The 14,599-nt window shown below is 39.9% G+C and overlaps 1 protein-coding gene across 2 annotated transcripts in view; it reads left to right on the forward strand.

Annotated features, from left to right (window-relative positions):
- LOC120798860 (laminin subunit alpha-3-like) overlaps positions 1-14,562 on the forward strand; it is a 54,303-nt gene extending 39,741 nt beyond the window's left edge. Inside the window, exons 46-77 of one of the 2 annotated variants that reach the window (XM_040143628.1) lie at positions 43-194; positions 754-864; positions 971-1,082; positions 1,293-1,460; positions 1,667-1,863; positions 2,123-2,239; positions 2,540-2,694; positions 2,910-3,051; positions 3,207-3,306; positions 3,386-3,502; positions 3,622-3,792; positions 3,948-4,099; positions 4,240-4,431; positions 4,520-4,668; positions 4,887-5,049; positions 5,153-5,280; positions 5,812-5,950; positions 6,060-6,155; positions 6,293-6,447; positions 6,554-6,671; positions 6,796-6,936; positions 7,054-7,184; positions 7,403-7,537; positions 7,699-7,819; positions 10,631-10,764; positions 10,897-11,077; positions 11,206-11,364; positions 11,460-11,625; positions 12,356-12,510; positions 12,764-12,857; positions 12,984-13,103; positions 13,289-14,562. In XM_040143628.1, coding sequence (XP_039999562.1) covers positions 43-194; positions 754-864; positions 971-1,082; positions 1,293-1,460; positions 1,667-1,863; positions 2,123-2,239; positions 2,540-2,694; positions 2,910-3,051; positions 3,207-3,306; positions 3,386-3,502; positions 3,622-3,792; positions 3,948-4,099; positions 4,240-4,431; positions 4,520-4,668; positions 4,887-5,049; positions 5,153-5,280; positions 5,812-5,950; positions 6,060-6,155; positions 6,293-6,447; positions 6,554-6,671; positions 6,796-6,936; positions 7,054-7,184; positions 7,403-7,537; positions 7,699-7,819; positions 10,631-10,764; positions 10,897-11,077; positions 11,206-11,364; positions 11,460-11,625; positions 12,356-12,510; positions 12,764-12,857; positions 12,984-13,103; positions 13,289-13,431 — 4,514 coding nt within the window. In that variant the 3' untranslated portion in view covers positions 13,432-14,562. Of the gene's footprint in view, positions 1-42; positions 195-753; positions 865-970; positions 1,083-1,292; positions 1,461-1,666; positions 1,864-2,122; positions 2,240-2,539; positions 2,695-2,909; positions 3,052-3,206; positions 3,307-3,385; positions 3,503-3,621; positions 3,793-3,947; positions 4,100-4,239; positions 4,432-4,519; positions 4,669-4,886; positions 5,050-5,152; positions 5,281-5,811; positions 5,951-6,059; positions 6,156-6,292; positions 6,448-6,553; positions 6,672-6,795; positions 6,937-7,053; positions 7,185-7,402; positions 7,538-7,698; positions 7,820-8,194; positions 8,376-10,630; positions 10,765-10,896; positions 11,078-11,205; positions 11,365-11,459; positions 11,626-12,355; positions 12,511-12,763; positions 12,858-12,983; positions 13,104-13,288 lie in introns of those variants that run through there. The other variant, XM_040143630.1, reaches the window with a different exon arrangement.
- Positions 14,563-14,599: the final 37 nt, after the last annotated feature.

Raw genomic sequence — 14,599 nt, forward strand, 5'->3', positions numbered from 1 at the left:
CGGTAGGGTCATTTGTCAATCAAATCCTCCTTTGCGTTCCAGAGTGTGACAGTTGTGCCCAGACGTTACTACATGATCTGGAGAAGCTGGATGATGAGCTGGGAAGGATCAAGGCTCAGATGAACATCGCCACTGCCAGTGCCTCCTCTCAGGACAGGCTGAAGAAGCTGGAGAAGGCCGTGTCAGACACCAAGGTAACGTGCTAGTTTCCTGTAACCATGCTCACTAGATGAGGTGAAGAGATATTTAAAAAAAAGGCAGAGATTCAAATTCAAACAATGCCAAATCCTGATGTCAAATGCATGGTCATAAGCACAATGAGATCTGTTGTTTTTTATAATTTTTACTTTGCACACGGCCAGTTCCTACGCATACAGTATACTTCTGCACACGCATACACGCTCACACATACACACAATCAGTATGGCACAGGATGGGTGTTCTTGTTCAAACATTCGAGATCCCTGCTGATAAGCAATCTCGGGGAATTTTGTCCCACATCCTGTGTGTCAGCGCGAGTTAGAGACTACACCACTGGATGCCAGCGTTTGTCACAGCGAGTTGTCGTTTCTCATTCCCCCATAATCTCAGTGTTAGATCCACTTCATTCGAGTGTGCGTTCTTTGTTCATTTATGACATGCAGGTAAATGAGTCAGCCCAAATCAGCCCCCAGCTTCAGTACACCATCTGCAACATCTGAACTTGCCTTTATGCAGCTTACTTTACATTTCTACTACTGTGCTTTTTTGCAGATTCTTGTCAAAAAATTCAACTCTGCCGTCAACAGCCAAAAGAACAGAGTCAAACAGCTGGAAGAGGACACGATCACTCTTGCAGATGACATCAGCTCCCTCGAAGACAAGGTACAGTGCTGGAGCCAATGCCTAGCATTTTATTAATACATCAGCATGCAACAATAAGTGGGAAAATGTGTGCAGATGTTTATTGTCAGTGTGTGTTTTTATTTAGGCAGATAAAAGGGCTGCTGATGCTGACAAAGCAGTGGCAGAAGTCGAGAAAACCCACAAGAGGGCTAAGGATCTGGACTCAGACATTCAAAACATGCTCAAGAAAATCCAAGGTAAAGGGAAACTTAAATTCAGTGGCAGCACAACTCTGTTATGCCTGTTGGTGTCATAATACGCTTGTTTTCATCTTTCTTCTGGCCTCCTACTCACGCTTGTTTTTCGCATTAATAGCTGATTCATTTGTAAAACTTGTTTGTGCTCTATCGATAGTATTCGAGCCTATATATGTGCTCGACTGAGTGTGTGTTTTTGTGTGTTTGAAGCTCTGCTTGACCAGCTGAAGGAGGCAGGCACCAGCGGTGATATGGTGCCCAATGAAAGCCTGGCAAAAATGCTTGAAGACGCTCAGCGCATGGTGAGGGAGATGGAGAACAGGAACTTCGCCCCTCAGAAGACAGCTGCCGAGAAAGAAAGGGACGAGGCCAAGAAATGTACGAGACTTAGACTCTCATTAGGAAATTCAGTATATTCTTCTAAAACTTACAGTATATGGAGAGCAAAATCATCAAGGATTTCATTATCAGAATACTGATGCGGTTGTATAATTCCTGATGTTGATCGGATAGAAAGTTAAACATTACTGCAGACTGGTCAGTAAGATTCCCATGAACCTGTTCTATTGTATTCTATTCTCCAGTGCTTGACTACATCAAGGCTAATGTAAGTAGGCAGTGTGACCAGAACGAGGCTGCAGCAGAGAAGATTCGAGGCCTTCTGAAAGATTACGAAGCTAAGCTGAAGGACCTGGACAAGGCTCTGAAGGAGGCGGCGGACTTGGTGAAACAAGCCAATGCTGAGAATGGACTCAGTGCTCAGGCACTGGAAGAGCTGCAGGTAACTCACAAGTCAAGTCATTAAGCAGTTATGAGGAATATGTGTGTTTGCTGGTTAATAGTCAGCAACTTTGTATACAAGCTACAATGAAGATCATACATATCATTTTGTTTCTGTCATGTCATTTTTTTAAAATATAGCAGAGATAGTAATTTAATAGTCTGTATGGTACAGCTTAATGTTAAGGTTAGCATTACTAAAAAAGTTTGTACTAGTGATTATACAGTTGTAATTAAACTGATTTATATGCTCCCTACAGAAACGTATTGAAAACTTAAAAAAGGAGCAGAAGACTGTTGAAGACCAAATGGCCATGGCAGAGGACGAGCTGCAGAAAACTGAGGATTTGTTGAAAATGCTCACTGACAGTAAAACGGTACATTTGACAAAGGATTGCCTGCACGTTCTTTTCCTCAAATAATCTCTGTATGCAGAATTATACACTTATACACTTGTATTTTATTGTTTCTATATACAAGCCATAACATTTTGACACACTAGCTATGATATAATAAATGACATCTCTGATCCCACACCAGCGGGTTGTCGGGTCCTAACATGCCGTCCACTCATGTAACGATCAGTGTTTTTGCTCATTGTGCTCTGAGGTGAGGTAAATGGCATTTTCTGCTGTAATGACTAACTTTGCACCTATTCCTGTCTCTCTCCACTGTAGGAGTACGAACATCTGGCAGCACAGCTTGATGGTGCCAAGACTGATTTGACCAAGAAGGTGAATGAGATTTCCGCAGCAGCAGCCAATGAGAAGATCGTGGAGGCTGCAGAGGAACATGCTAAGAATCTTAACAAACTGGCAAAGGAACTTGAGGAGTAGGTTTATTGTTCAAACAATAAAGACAAACTATTTCAATATAAACTGGGCTTTAAGTGGAATTCAGTAACATATTGTCTGTTGTTTATGCTGATATTTCCCTCCTGGTTCAGTGCTACTCAAGCATAGTCTGCCCATTGCAAGTACTTGAGATTTTTATGCTTTTTACATTTGTCTTGGGTTTATTTTCTTCCCGTGTTATCTTGTATACCAGTGCCGTGAAGAGTGCAAGTGGACACACTGAGGTGCGTAAAGCCAAAGACGCTATTGAGGCCTACAAGAACATCACGGAGGCCATTAATGCTGCTGAGGCAGCAGCTAATGAGGCCAAAGATGCAGCAGACAATGCCTTGAACGTAAGCAACAGACTTGATATTTTAAACATTAAGTAAATTTCCACCCTTCTTACTGGTATGATATAAAATTCATTAAGGATCTGATAGAATACTTACCACTTAATAATATTTAGAATATTGATTCACTTTAATCAGTAGGTTTCTTCTTCCATTAGAATGTAAAGAACCAGAAAATCACACAAAGAGCGAAAGACCTGAAAGAGACTGGTGATGACCTATTGCAGAATGCACGTGAGGCAAAGGAAAACCTTCAAGGTATTCAACTCTCTTTTTAAAATGATCTTTTTAAAATAACCCCAAAGCTCAGTCACTAATCCTTGTTTTTCTTTAACAGGTGCTACTGACAACCTTACTGACCTGAAGACACGCCTGAAGAACGCTGACAGGAAGAAGAAAACGCTTGAGAAAGACCTGCTTGATGCGCAGAACCAATTGAATGACATCAAGAGAGGTAGAGCAAGTCAAAGCATTACAGGATTAGCATGGCTGCTAAAAGGAATGTTTCTGAGTCTTTTGCTGAAATTCATATTTCCTCTTAATTTTCCCTAATAACTAATTTCTCCCAATCAGATGACATTGGTAACATGATTGATGAAGCAAAAAGGAAGGCAGCTTCAGCCAATGACACGTCCAGTAACACTATGGACAAACTGAATGCCATGAGAAAGGAAATTGACAAGATCAGTGTCACTCCTGTGGACTCGAGCCTAAGCGGTGTATTGGACAATGTTGACCAGTCAGGTTAGAATTTGAACAAACGCCATAAGCACATTTGGCTGTACTGTTTTATGGTATTGAAGAACCATTAATACATTATAGGTGTTTAGGATTAAAAGTAGAGATGCTGCCTTTTTTACACATTGCATTTTTTTCTACCTCTTATCATCTACTTGCAGTGAAGGACTTACTGAATGCCATCCCATCTCTGAAAAACAAGATATCAGAGGTGGAGAACTTGACCTCGCACTTCTCACCCATTAGCAACATATCTGAGAACATCAAGAAGATCAAAGACCTCATTGAACAAGCCCGGGATGCAGCTAACAGGGTGAGGTCCCACTCTGTATATACATCCATATTTACCCCTGTTGTGTATACACCCCCAAGCCCAAATCCAACAGACCTGTTCCCCTGTGTAATATCATTCCCTGTTGGGTCTAATTCCCTTTTGACAAATCCTCTCTCCAGATTGTGGTCCCAATGAAGTTCACAGGTGTTGGCCACGTGGAGCTGCGTCCACCAAAGAATCTGGAGGATCTGAAGGCCTACACAGCCCTGTCTCTGTCGCTGCAGAGACCTGAAGGCAGAGGAGACGGAAGACGCAGACGCAGACAGACTAGAGGCAAAGACATGTTTGTGCTCTACCTCGGCAATAGAGATGTAAGTGAATCCAATTACCTATGAATATTTTGACGTAAAGGTTTATTTTGTAATTGTACACAGGGCACTGACAAATTATGCTTTGCAGTCTTCTAAGAACTACATAGGTATGGTTCTGAGGAACAACATGCTGTACGGTGTGTACAAGCTCAACGGAGTCGAGTACGAGATGGAAACGGGTTACATCACAACGTCTTCATCTGAGCCGGCCCAATTCGATAGAGTGGACCTAAACAGGTAAACTGGCACCTTATTTCTGTTGTAATTTACCTGCTTTCAGCGTTGCACTGTATGTATAAATGCAGATTTATTTGTCATTTCCACTCTTATCCACTGTAACTTACTCCATCACCCTGTCTGTATTTTGAAGTGAAAAGGACCCTGGAAATATGTGAAGAATGTGAGGGCTGTAGATATCATTATAACGTGGATATCTTTTCCTCCTTATAATTCAGAATTTACCAAGATGCAGAGATGATCCTCACCAAAGATATCACCTCGAGTACTCCTGGTGAGCCAATTAAGAGCAACAATCGAGGAGAGGAGAACAAGAACCTCCTGGACCTCACCCCCGATGATATTGTTTTCTATGTCGGAGGCTACCCTGCCAACTTCACTGTAAGCAACAATGAAATAAGAACAGCAATACTATTATTATTATTATTATTTTTAATTAGCATGATTTTTATTAATACCTTTTTTCTTCCTTCCTTCTCATCAGCCACCAGCTTCTCTGAGCTACCCAAACTACAAGGGCTGCATTGAGTTCTCCTCCTTTAATGACAAAGTCATCAGTCTCTATAATTTCCAAAGGGCAGAGAAAATTAACTTGGAGACTCCATGCAAGAGGTATGTCCTGATATAATGAGTGTTGACAGTAACATAATGCTGGATATATTTTAAAACTATATACATGCTTGTGTGACTCCTCTTTAATGGCACAATATTCCCTGCCATTATTACAACAAACAGCAGAAAACAGGTTATCTGCTTATTGTATTGTTTGAAGTTTTCAGTAATGCTCAACCCTAGGTTTTGATGTCGTCCTCTGGCATAAATAGATTAAAAAAATTCCATCCCATCCCTCTTTGGTAGCGTTGGCAGTGCCTGAACTAGGGTTTTAAACTTGGCATTGCCTTTTGCACAGTGGTTGTCTGAATAGGCTCCAGCATTGTGATCATGAAAAGGAATTTATGGGCATAGAAAAGGGGGCCGATGGAAAGGCTTTCAAAACAACAGAGACAAACAGAATTTTTATCACTACTTTTTGTTAGGAAGGAAATTTGCTCGGTGTGAAAATGTTGAGAAAGATAAGCAAGATTTTTGAATTTTAAAACCTGATTTAAAAAAAAATGTTTCCTGATTCTCTCCTCTGTCTAGGTATGTCCCGCCAATGGATTCAGAGTACTTTGAAGGCACTGGATATGGCAAAGTTACAGATAGAAGACCTGTCTTCCTCATCAGTATGTCCATCCTCACTCATTCAGAAAATGGTCTACTCTTATACATGGGAAGTGAGGTAAGTTATTGATCATATGGTTAGTAAATAAATGTTTTTATGCTTTTGAAATAGAAATTATAGTTACTCCTGGCAAGAATTTGATTATTCTGTTTCCTCTTCAACACAGAGCAAATACTTCACCGTAACACTGGAGAAGGGCTTCCTTGTTATCCGCAGTAATTTGCTCAAAGAACCAACGATAGACAACATGAAAAAATTCCCGGTAAGAAGATTTCTTTCTTTTGTTTTTTGCAGTCTTCCACGTTCTTTCCTTGACAATTACCATAATTCAACCAGATGACACAGGTAAATAAAGAATCATTCATTCAACCAAATCTTGCTCCTCTCTCCTTTCTTCAGGCAACAGACTGGAGAGATATCCTTATTGTCACAAGAAATGGAGAATTCAAAGTCCGCGTCACTGGTAACGACTTTCTCAAAGCCACAGCTGAGTACAACGATGAGGACTTTAAAGACATTTATATTGGTGGTGCACCACAAGCCTTGAGGGAAAGGTATGTGGTTAACAATTTCCCTCTTAAATATTGTGTGTTGTGCATGAGGCAGTCAGCCTTTTCTCACTGTAGTGAGAATAACGTGATTTTCTGTTCCTCCTCCCAGACATAACATCACCATGCAACCATTCAAGGGATGCTTGAAGAATCTTAAGCTGAATAATGTCTTTAAACCTCTGGATGAGCAAGTGGGCGTCAGCAAAGGCTGCCCCAAGGATTCCCTGGTAGGACATTAACCTTTGCATCCCAAACCACAAGCTTGTCTGTACATTTAGATCACTGCCCAAACCACAGTTGAGTTGTTATGTGTCTCATGAACTGATATATAATGTCCATGTTCTTGTCTAGGTTTCTCGTAAAGCAGAGTTCAGCTTGGGGGGCTCCCTGTCAGCCGAGCTCACAGGCTTTAGCCTGGCTAATAATGTAACTGTTTCTCTGGGATTCAAGAGCACAGAGAATCAGGGTGTCATTCTACAGGACAAACAGCTGGTCAGTCCTTACAGTTATTTTAAAAAAAGATGTTGTAACTATGACTTGTGTGATCTAATTTGTGTGAGACAACAGGTAGAACCTAGTCAGCTTTTAAAGAACTTTCGTTTTTTCCAGGCTAGTGGGATTAATCTTGCATTGGAAAATGGCCACGTGACTCTCAGTTTCAACAGCAAGAGCTGGAAATCTAACAAACAATACCACGATGGCCAGTGGCATTACTTGACTGTAACCAGAAGAGCTGGAAGGTATGAAGGAAGCAGTGATTTTACATTTAAAAATATATTAATTTGACCGTCCCTACATTTATAACACTCAAGCACGTGGACCGCGATACCTGTTGCCCAGTAATTGAAATCAAACACTCGTCGTATACAATTAAAAATACAAACCCTGGCACATACTCAGCCAGAGCTCGAATCTAAAGCTAATTTACAGTAAATACAATAATGATTTTTCCAAACAGGATTGAGCTGCTTATTGATGATGAAGATAAGGGTCAGGAGCAGAGTGGCGGCACATCCGTACCTGACACAGCTGGCTCCATGTTCCTGGGAAGAGAGAAGTTCAAAGGCTGCATTTCCAACCTCTACACAAGACGGTAATCTTTTCTCACTTTGCATAATTTTAAGATAGCTCAAAATTGATGTTGTGCACAGTTATTATTGTAGTGGCAGAAACTTCCACAGGAGACTGTATGGACACTATTTATGATCATTAGCTTGATATATTTTGTTTGTACGTCATCTGAATGTTTTTCAGGCCAGACAATCTGTACAAGGCTGAGGACTTAAGCTCCTTCAAGGCTTCTGGAGACGTCCTCCTTGATACGTGTACTTCTGACAGTCCTGCTCAACTGATGCTGGACCGCATTTCTAAGAAGGTGAGGGTTTGTCTGACATGCTCACACATACTGTAATCCATTTTAGTAATCCATTTATTCTAGAAATTATGATTGTTTTTTGTAAATAAGTGAACAACTTGTTTTTTTTCCAAAGGAAATCAACTTGCTTGTCTTTCTCTGAATCAAGAGATGTTATTGTTAAATTACTGAGGTTATAACTGTCAAAACTAACATGTACATTATGAACATGGTGACTTGATAAAGATTGATTCCACTCACTAGCAGTAAGTCACACCCAGCTTAATTTTTCACTATCGTAACTTTCATACTTTTGTATTGGGAAACTCTCATTCTTGCACAGTGTTTGTGTTTTGTTGACATTGTTTACATAATATTTTGCTGCCTTATTTCCAGAGATGAAGAAGAAGGAGCCCAAAGACCTGCCGATGCTGACAAGAATCTAATATTGACATGAAAAACTGTCAGTTTGCACCACAATGTTCTGTTGTGCTATAATAAAAACTTGCATGAATGTTTCAGTAATCATAAGAATTATAAAATGTATTGTATCCTTGTCTATTCTATTTAAATTCCAATAACTACAAACAAAGACTTGTGAATAACAAGCTTGAAATCATTTCATGTCTCTTCTCTTTCTTCCATGTAACTGAGTAATGAGCTACTTTCTAACAGTCATTCACAAGCACGTTCCCTCTAACTCACCTCTGTCAGACCTAATGCACACAATCAACAATGAACATGCCTGATGATGATATAATAGAAATGGTAACTTCACCATCAGATAAAATGACTAATCATGATGCTTGAGCACAGTAACTTGCACTATTAACATAGTTAATATCCGATAAACACTCTGGGATCCGCATCGGAGTTTCTCAACATTTTCTGGCCTGTTACCCTTTTTACCTCGGAAAATTCATGTGAATTCACGTTATATGAATTTGACGATGGCATACTTTTGTATTCTGCTTTTAAGGACACAGATGGACCTCATGTTTGAAGTCAAACCTGTTAAGATTTTTTTTAAAAATATTAAAACACATATCAAATGCCTTTGTGGGTCAAAAAAGCCTTGTGAGATAGTGTAGTTAATACTGGGCTATACAAATAAACTTGTCTCGATTTGACAACCAAAACTAAATTACTACTCTTACATCTCTTGAAAATCTGAATGGGATCCCAGCAATAAGGTTGAGAAACACTGATATACATTACGATATAACATTTATAGGAAACAGAAGAACGTCCTGAGATGAAATACTAATATTTCGCAGCTACATTAGGCCTCACAGTGAAATATGGGAGGCCTACTGGAACTTAAGAGTTATAAATCTATACTCTCATTTTTTGTTCTCAAAAGCATGATTACACAATTTCTTCAAATCACTCTGGAACTTGCATGTCCATCATCATCTACTAAACTCTACGTCATTTGATTCAGAGCATCTGATTAAAGGAGGCCATATCACAACCACAGTCCATTCTCCAAAAACGTCTGGCCACTGATAAATTACCTGCATAATGAATTTTCGAATGCTGCATGAGCTCACAGAAGTGCAATACCCAGTCCACACTACAGGCTAGACTCGAAGGAAAATATAACCGCAGGGGTAACAGACTGCCAAAATAAGGGAGAAACTATGCTCTGAAATTCAGTCATGATTTATTGGGTTCTCATTTTGAAGTTTGTGAAGAAGCATACACCACACTGTGTGTAATACGATCATGTGGTTTTAGCCGACCCCCAACCATTATTGATATTTTTTATCATAGCATGACCACATGACCCATATCAGAGAGATCCTTGAGCCTGTTTATAGTTTTATAATGTCGGCAACTCTATTGCAAGTCCATGACTGTTATCCCTGAGTGCATGCCAAACTGAAATCACTGAAATCAAACCACATGAGCAACTCCTTTCTTGAATGCTGTAAGGGGCAGTTGAACGTGCACAAATTCCTAACTGTGTTGAAATCAAACACATCTCTGAGTAATGAGAAACTTTGTGGGGGTTGCGCTAACACAGGAAACACATTATGATATTAAAGCCCATAATGTACACAAAGTAAAGTATGTACGGTAGTAATTACAAGATCCATACTGAGCAACCTGTCGCCATCAATACTAACTATACGTGTAGAAATCATAACTACCAGGTTTTATTTGACTAGTTACCAAATCTATCACTGAGAGCTGAATGTCTTATGGAGCCATCTAGTGTATTTCTGGTCTGCATAGCAGCAGCAGTCGATTCATTGAGTGGTCGATCAACAGAAATGTATCTGCAACAATTTTCATCATCGATGAAGTCAACTTTTGAGCAAAAATTCTAAAAATTAAATGGTTCTAACGTCACAAATGTGAAGGATTACTTGCTCTATAATAGTAAAGTGAACATATTTGGGTCTTGGACTGTTGGATGGACGAAAAAAAACTTTAAATTTTTTTTAATTAAGTAAGCTGGTGATTGGGAAATTGTAATGGGTATTTTTCCCTATTTCCTTATGAATAAAAGACCAAACATGTAATCGATTAATCTAGAAAATAATGGTCAGAAACATTAATAATGAAAACAATCATGAGTTGAAGCCCTACATCCATTCATTCTGTGTGCAACAGGTCCTTAATACATAGCTTTTTTTGTCTGTTAATTAAAAGTTGTTGTTAATTAAAGGTTGTCGCCTTTATCACTATGCGCTGTTCTACCCTGACATCTTTATTTACTGACAGGCTTGAGCCCATCAAAGAGTTGTGATCTGGAAAAGAATTAAGAGCCAACTTTTCACCCTATGCTGAGTCTCTCTGTTGTTTGTGTGTGTGCTGTTTCAGGACGGTGTGATGCAGGCGACAAATCAGAGTGTATCAGCGTGTACACTGCCGGCCCTGGTTCAACATGCTTATCGCATGGGGGGCCCTGTGAGCAGCCTGAGCTACAGTCTTCCACTTCAGGTCCTGCAGCCCAGGTCAGAAACCAGTCTTACCTCGCTCTCCTTAGTTTCAGCTGAAGACGTACAAATGCAAAGTGTGCTTGGCTGAGTTTGTCAGAGCCCACGCACACAAACACTGAAGATGGTGCTTTTCTTCATCTTCCCCAGACCCCACTTTTCACTGGATGTCAGGACTCGATCTCCCGAAGGTCTGCTGTTCTTTGCTGCTACCAGAGGAGGGCGCTCTCATCTTGCTCTATACATGTCCAAGGGCAGGATCAGACTGTCTGTAGGCAAACAGAAGGAGATCTTCAACCGGGAGAAGTACAATGATGGAAAGTGGCACTCGGTCAGTTTACTCATATCCTTTTAGTCACATGTATTTCAACACAAAACCAAACTTATGTACAATTTTTATACAGAATGAAAATAAACACTTTACAATGCTTATGTCTACGGTGAACATGTTATCTGTAGGTCATATTCAGTTTGGAGAAGAAGAAATTCCGATTGGTTGTAGATGGGATCAGAGCCCAGGATGGTCAGCTGACCAATACTGAGTTGACATCCATGCAGCAGTTCATGTCCCCTGTGTATCTGGGCAGTGCCCCCGAATCCCTTCACAAACAGTTAAAGGTAAAGAATACACACTGGCCAATTCACACAAACCCAGACACACACACATTTGTTAAAAAAGTATCTATCTTTGTAATTTGTTTTTTTTTTTCCAGTCAAAGGCCCTTCCGAAACAAAGCGTGTCTGGCTGTATCCGCAATTTTAAAATGAATGGAGCACCAATGTCAAATCCAACCACAAACCATGGTGCTGGCCCCTGCCTCGAGGGACAGACACAAAGAGGGGCTTACTTCTCAGGGAGTGGAGCACATGTTGTTATCAGTGAGTACTCACTCTGATAACGGTCTGATTATGCTCCACACAGAAGCATTTCTAATGATCATAGTGATTTCCATCAGGTTCTCCGGCAATCAGTAGGAATTTTGACCACATCCACAGAATGTGTGTCCTGTGACAGAAAATGCTAATAAATAAAAGGACGTAGTAGTACTGTATATACATATCTGAAAAGGTGCTAGGATACACATGTCAAGTGGGGTTTCCCTTCTTTTTTCTTCCTAAAAAAAAAGGGTAGGGGTTAAGGAAGTATCACGGGAAAAGGACTTGGAACGGATTACTTTTACTTCAGTGAATGAAAAAAAAAAACATTACACAGAAGAATGAGGAGCAGTTGTGAACATCCACGGGAATTTCCTACAAAAAAAAATCTAAAATCTTAATAACTAACAGAAATCTGTTTAACCCAAGTAAATATAAATATACATATTTGACAAATGTCTTGTATGCCAATGATGTGCAACCACACAGGAAGACAAATTTTATATTTTTTGACATTAATCTGATCCTCTTTGCAGAGTAAAACACTCTAAGTTACTCTATGATTTTTATCAAATCAGTTTGTTCTTTCAATGACACTTCTTAGGAAATTAGTTACATATCAGTTATTGTTGTAACTGACACCGCTCATTGTTTCGGTACTTAGTGTCTAAATTATAACCTGTAACAATGCCAAGCCTGACGACCGGGATGTTATCTGTTGTCCGTATTTCAGATGACTCCTTTGTTGTGGGCTCCAGCTTTGAGCTGCTGTTTAATATTCGTCCACGGAGTCCGACTGGACTCCTGCTACATGTCGGTGATTCCAGCAGGATGCAATACGGACCCACGATGGGCCACTATCTCAGTATCTACATGCTCCGGGGAGAGGTGAGACTTGACTACACAACGTCTGGATTTTCCTGGCCAGGAATCCCTAACCCAAAATTTAGGTTACATTTTTGAAAAATAAGCATACTCAGTGGGACAGAAACTGCAGTTAACTGTTGGGCTCTCTTCTCGACTTTAACGTAACAGAAACAGATCTTGAATTTAATCTAGACTGAACACATGTCTTTACTTCATGTGTGTTCCCTCCCCGTGTGAATAAAAGCACCATGTTTGGACATGCTCCTGTTCACAGGTGGTGGCACGGGTTAACAATGGAAAAGGGGAATACATGGTGTCAGTGAAGCCAAAAGCTTCTTTGTGTGATGGAATGTTTCATAAAATTTCAGGTAAAACGCACACACGGTCACTTCGTAACAGATTTCACACAACACAAACCAAAACTTCTTTTAGGACCTACTAGGATGCTTTTATAACTGGCGATTGCATGAAGTCACTGTCCATGTGTCTTCTAGTGATCAAGAGGAAAAACGTCGTGCAACTGCATGTGGACACAGTGGACAATTACAAGATTGGTCCACCATCTTCCACTACCACTTTGACCAAAGACCCCCTGTATGTGGGTGGCATTCCTGGTGAGTGTTAGTCTGAGTTTTAATCTACTTCATTTAGTTTTATGTTTTTTTGTACATACCAATAAAATATCATAACACCACAGCAAAAATACTGTACAGTTTAATATTATCAGGAAGTAGTGGGCATACATTTGTGAAAAGAAAGTGGTAAAAGTGGAATCACTTACCAGTTCACTCTGCTGCAGAGATGTCAGTGCAACAGACACTCCCCGTCACCTCGTCCTTTGTGGGATGCATCCAGGACCTGAGGATCAACGATGACTCGGTCTCTTTTGAGAGGCTCTCTACTGTGTTTGGTCCAGTCAACGTCAGAGAGTGCCCAGGTTGAACAAAAGCACCTCGCTGCGTCATCTTTAAACAAACCTTGGGACCACATCCACCGCCTACCATGTGCAATCTGTTACCAAGACAGAGAATGTGTTTGTATGTAAGAATGTACAGTATATATTATGAGGAGTGTGTTTAAGCATGAGTGTGTGTGTGTGTGTGTGTGTGTGTAAGTCTGTGAATGTGTGTGTGTTTGTATGTGTGTGTAAAATAGAGATATGAGCAGCAGCTTACAGTTTCATAATATTTGCTGCTCTGTTAAACATTTCTGTATTTATTATGCGATAAAATCATGTAATGTGGCACCAATTTGCGAATGCATATTATAACAGTTGTTTTACAGTCTGATGTGTTGGTCCATTAATTCTCTGTCGACAATCAAATGCTACTGAACATGCTTGTCGGGGCTGCAGTCTGAGCAAACCAGCACTTTAAGAAAAAAACTAATGATACCTTTTGTGATGGTGCTTTACTGGAGATCATCATTATTAATTGATGTTTACATGCCCGCATGTAGAATTCCGCATCTTAACCGGTTTAATAGAAATGGCGTCTTCACACAGGCCGTGAACTCACATGGTTTTTCCCGTATTGTATTACTGTGTTTCCGAATTCATTTTCCATTTTGCATTCCTTTTGCATGCACGAGGACGCTCTGAGTGGCAGTTAACGTCAGTTGCATCCGAAAACAGCATCTACTGAATTTTGTGGAGCATTGTCTTTAAGTTGAAAAAATCCAACATACTGTAGATGCCATGAGCATAAACCTCACAATCCTGGTCAGTCATGTTTGGGACCATTTAGTGCATATTGCTATAAAGATGAAAGTAATATAACCAAAAAAAAATCTCTGCTTACCTGCTTTGTACATTTACACCAAAATTTCTGATACCAGGAAAAATATGCATGATAATTGGACATATTTGTACATGCAATCGTGTGATGTGACCACTGATTTGTAAACCATTCTGTAATGTGTCCAAGTAATGTGCCGTAAGTAGGTCTGGAAAAGTATCTTTTGACTTGTGATCATGGTGATAACTAGCATTATTTCATGTACTGACACATGATTTTTTGAGAAATCTGGGATTAATTGTTGAATTGTACTGAGCAGCATGTGTATACTTTTGATTGTACGATTAGATAAATATAATTTGCAATTTTTTTTG

This window comes from Xiphias gladius, chromosome 14 (genome assembly GCF_016859285.1).
Source record: "Xiphias gladius isolate SHS-SW01 ecotype Sanya breed wild chromosome 14, ASM1685928v1, whole genome shotgun sequence".
NCBI lineage: Eukaryota > Metazoa > Chordata > Actinopteri > Istiophoriformes > Xiphiidae > Xiphias > Xiphias gladius.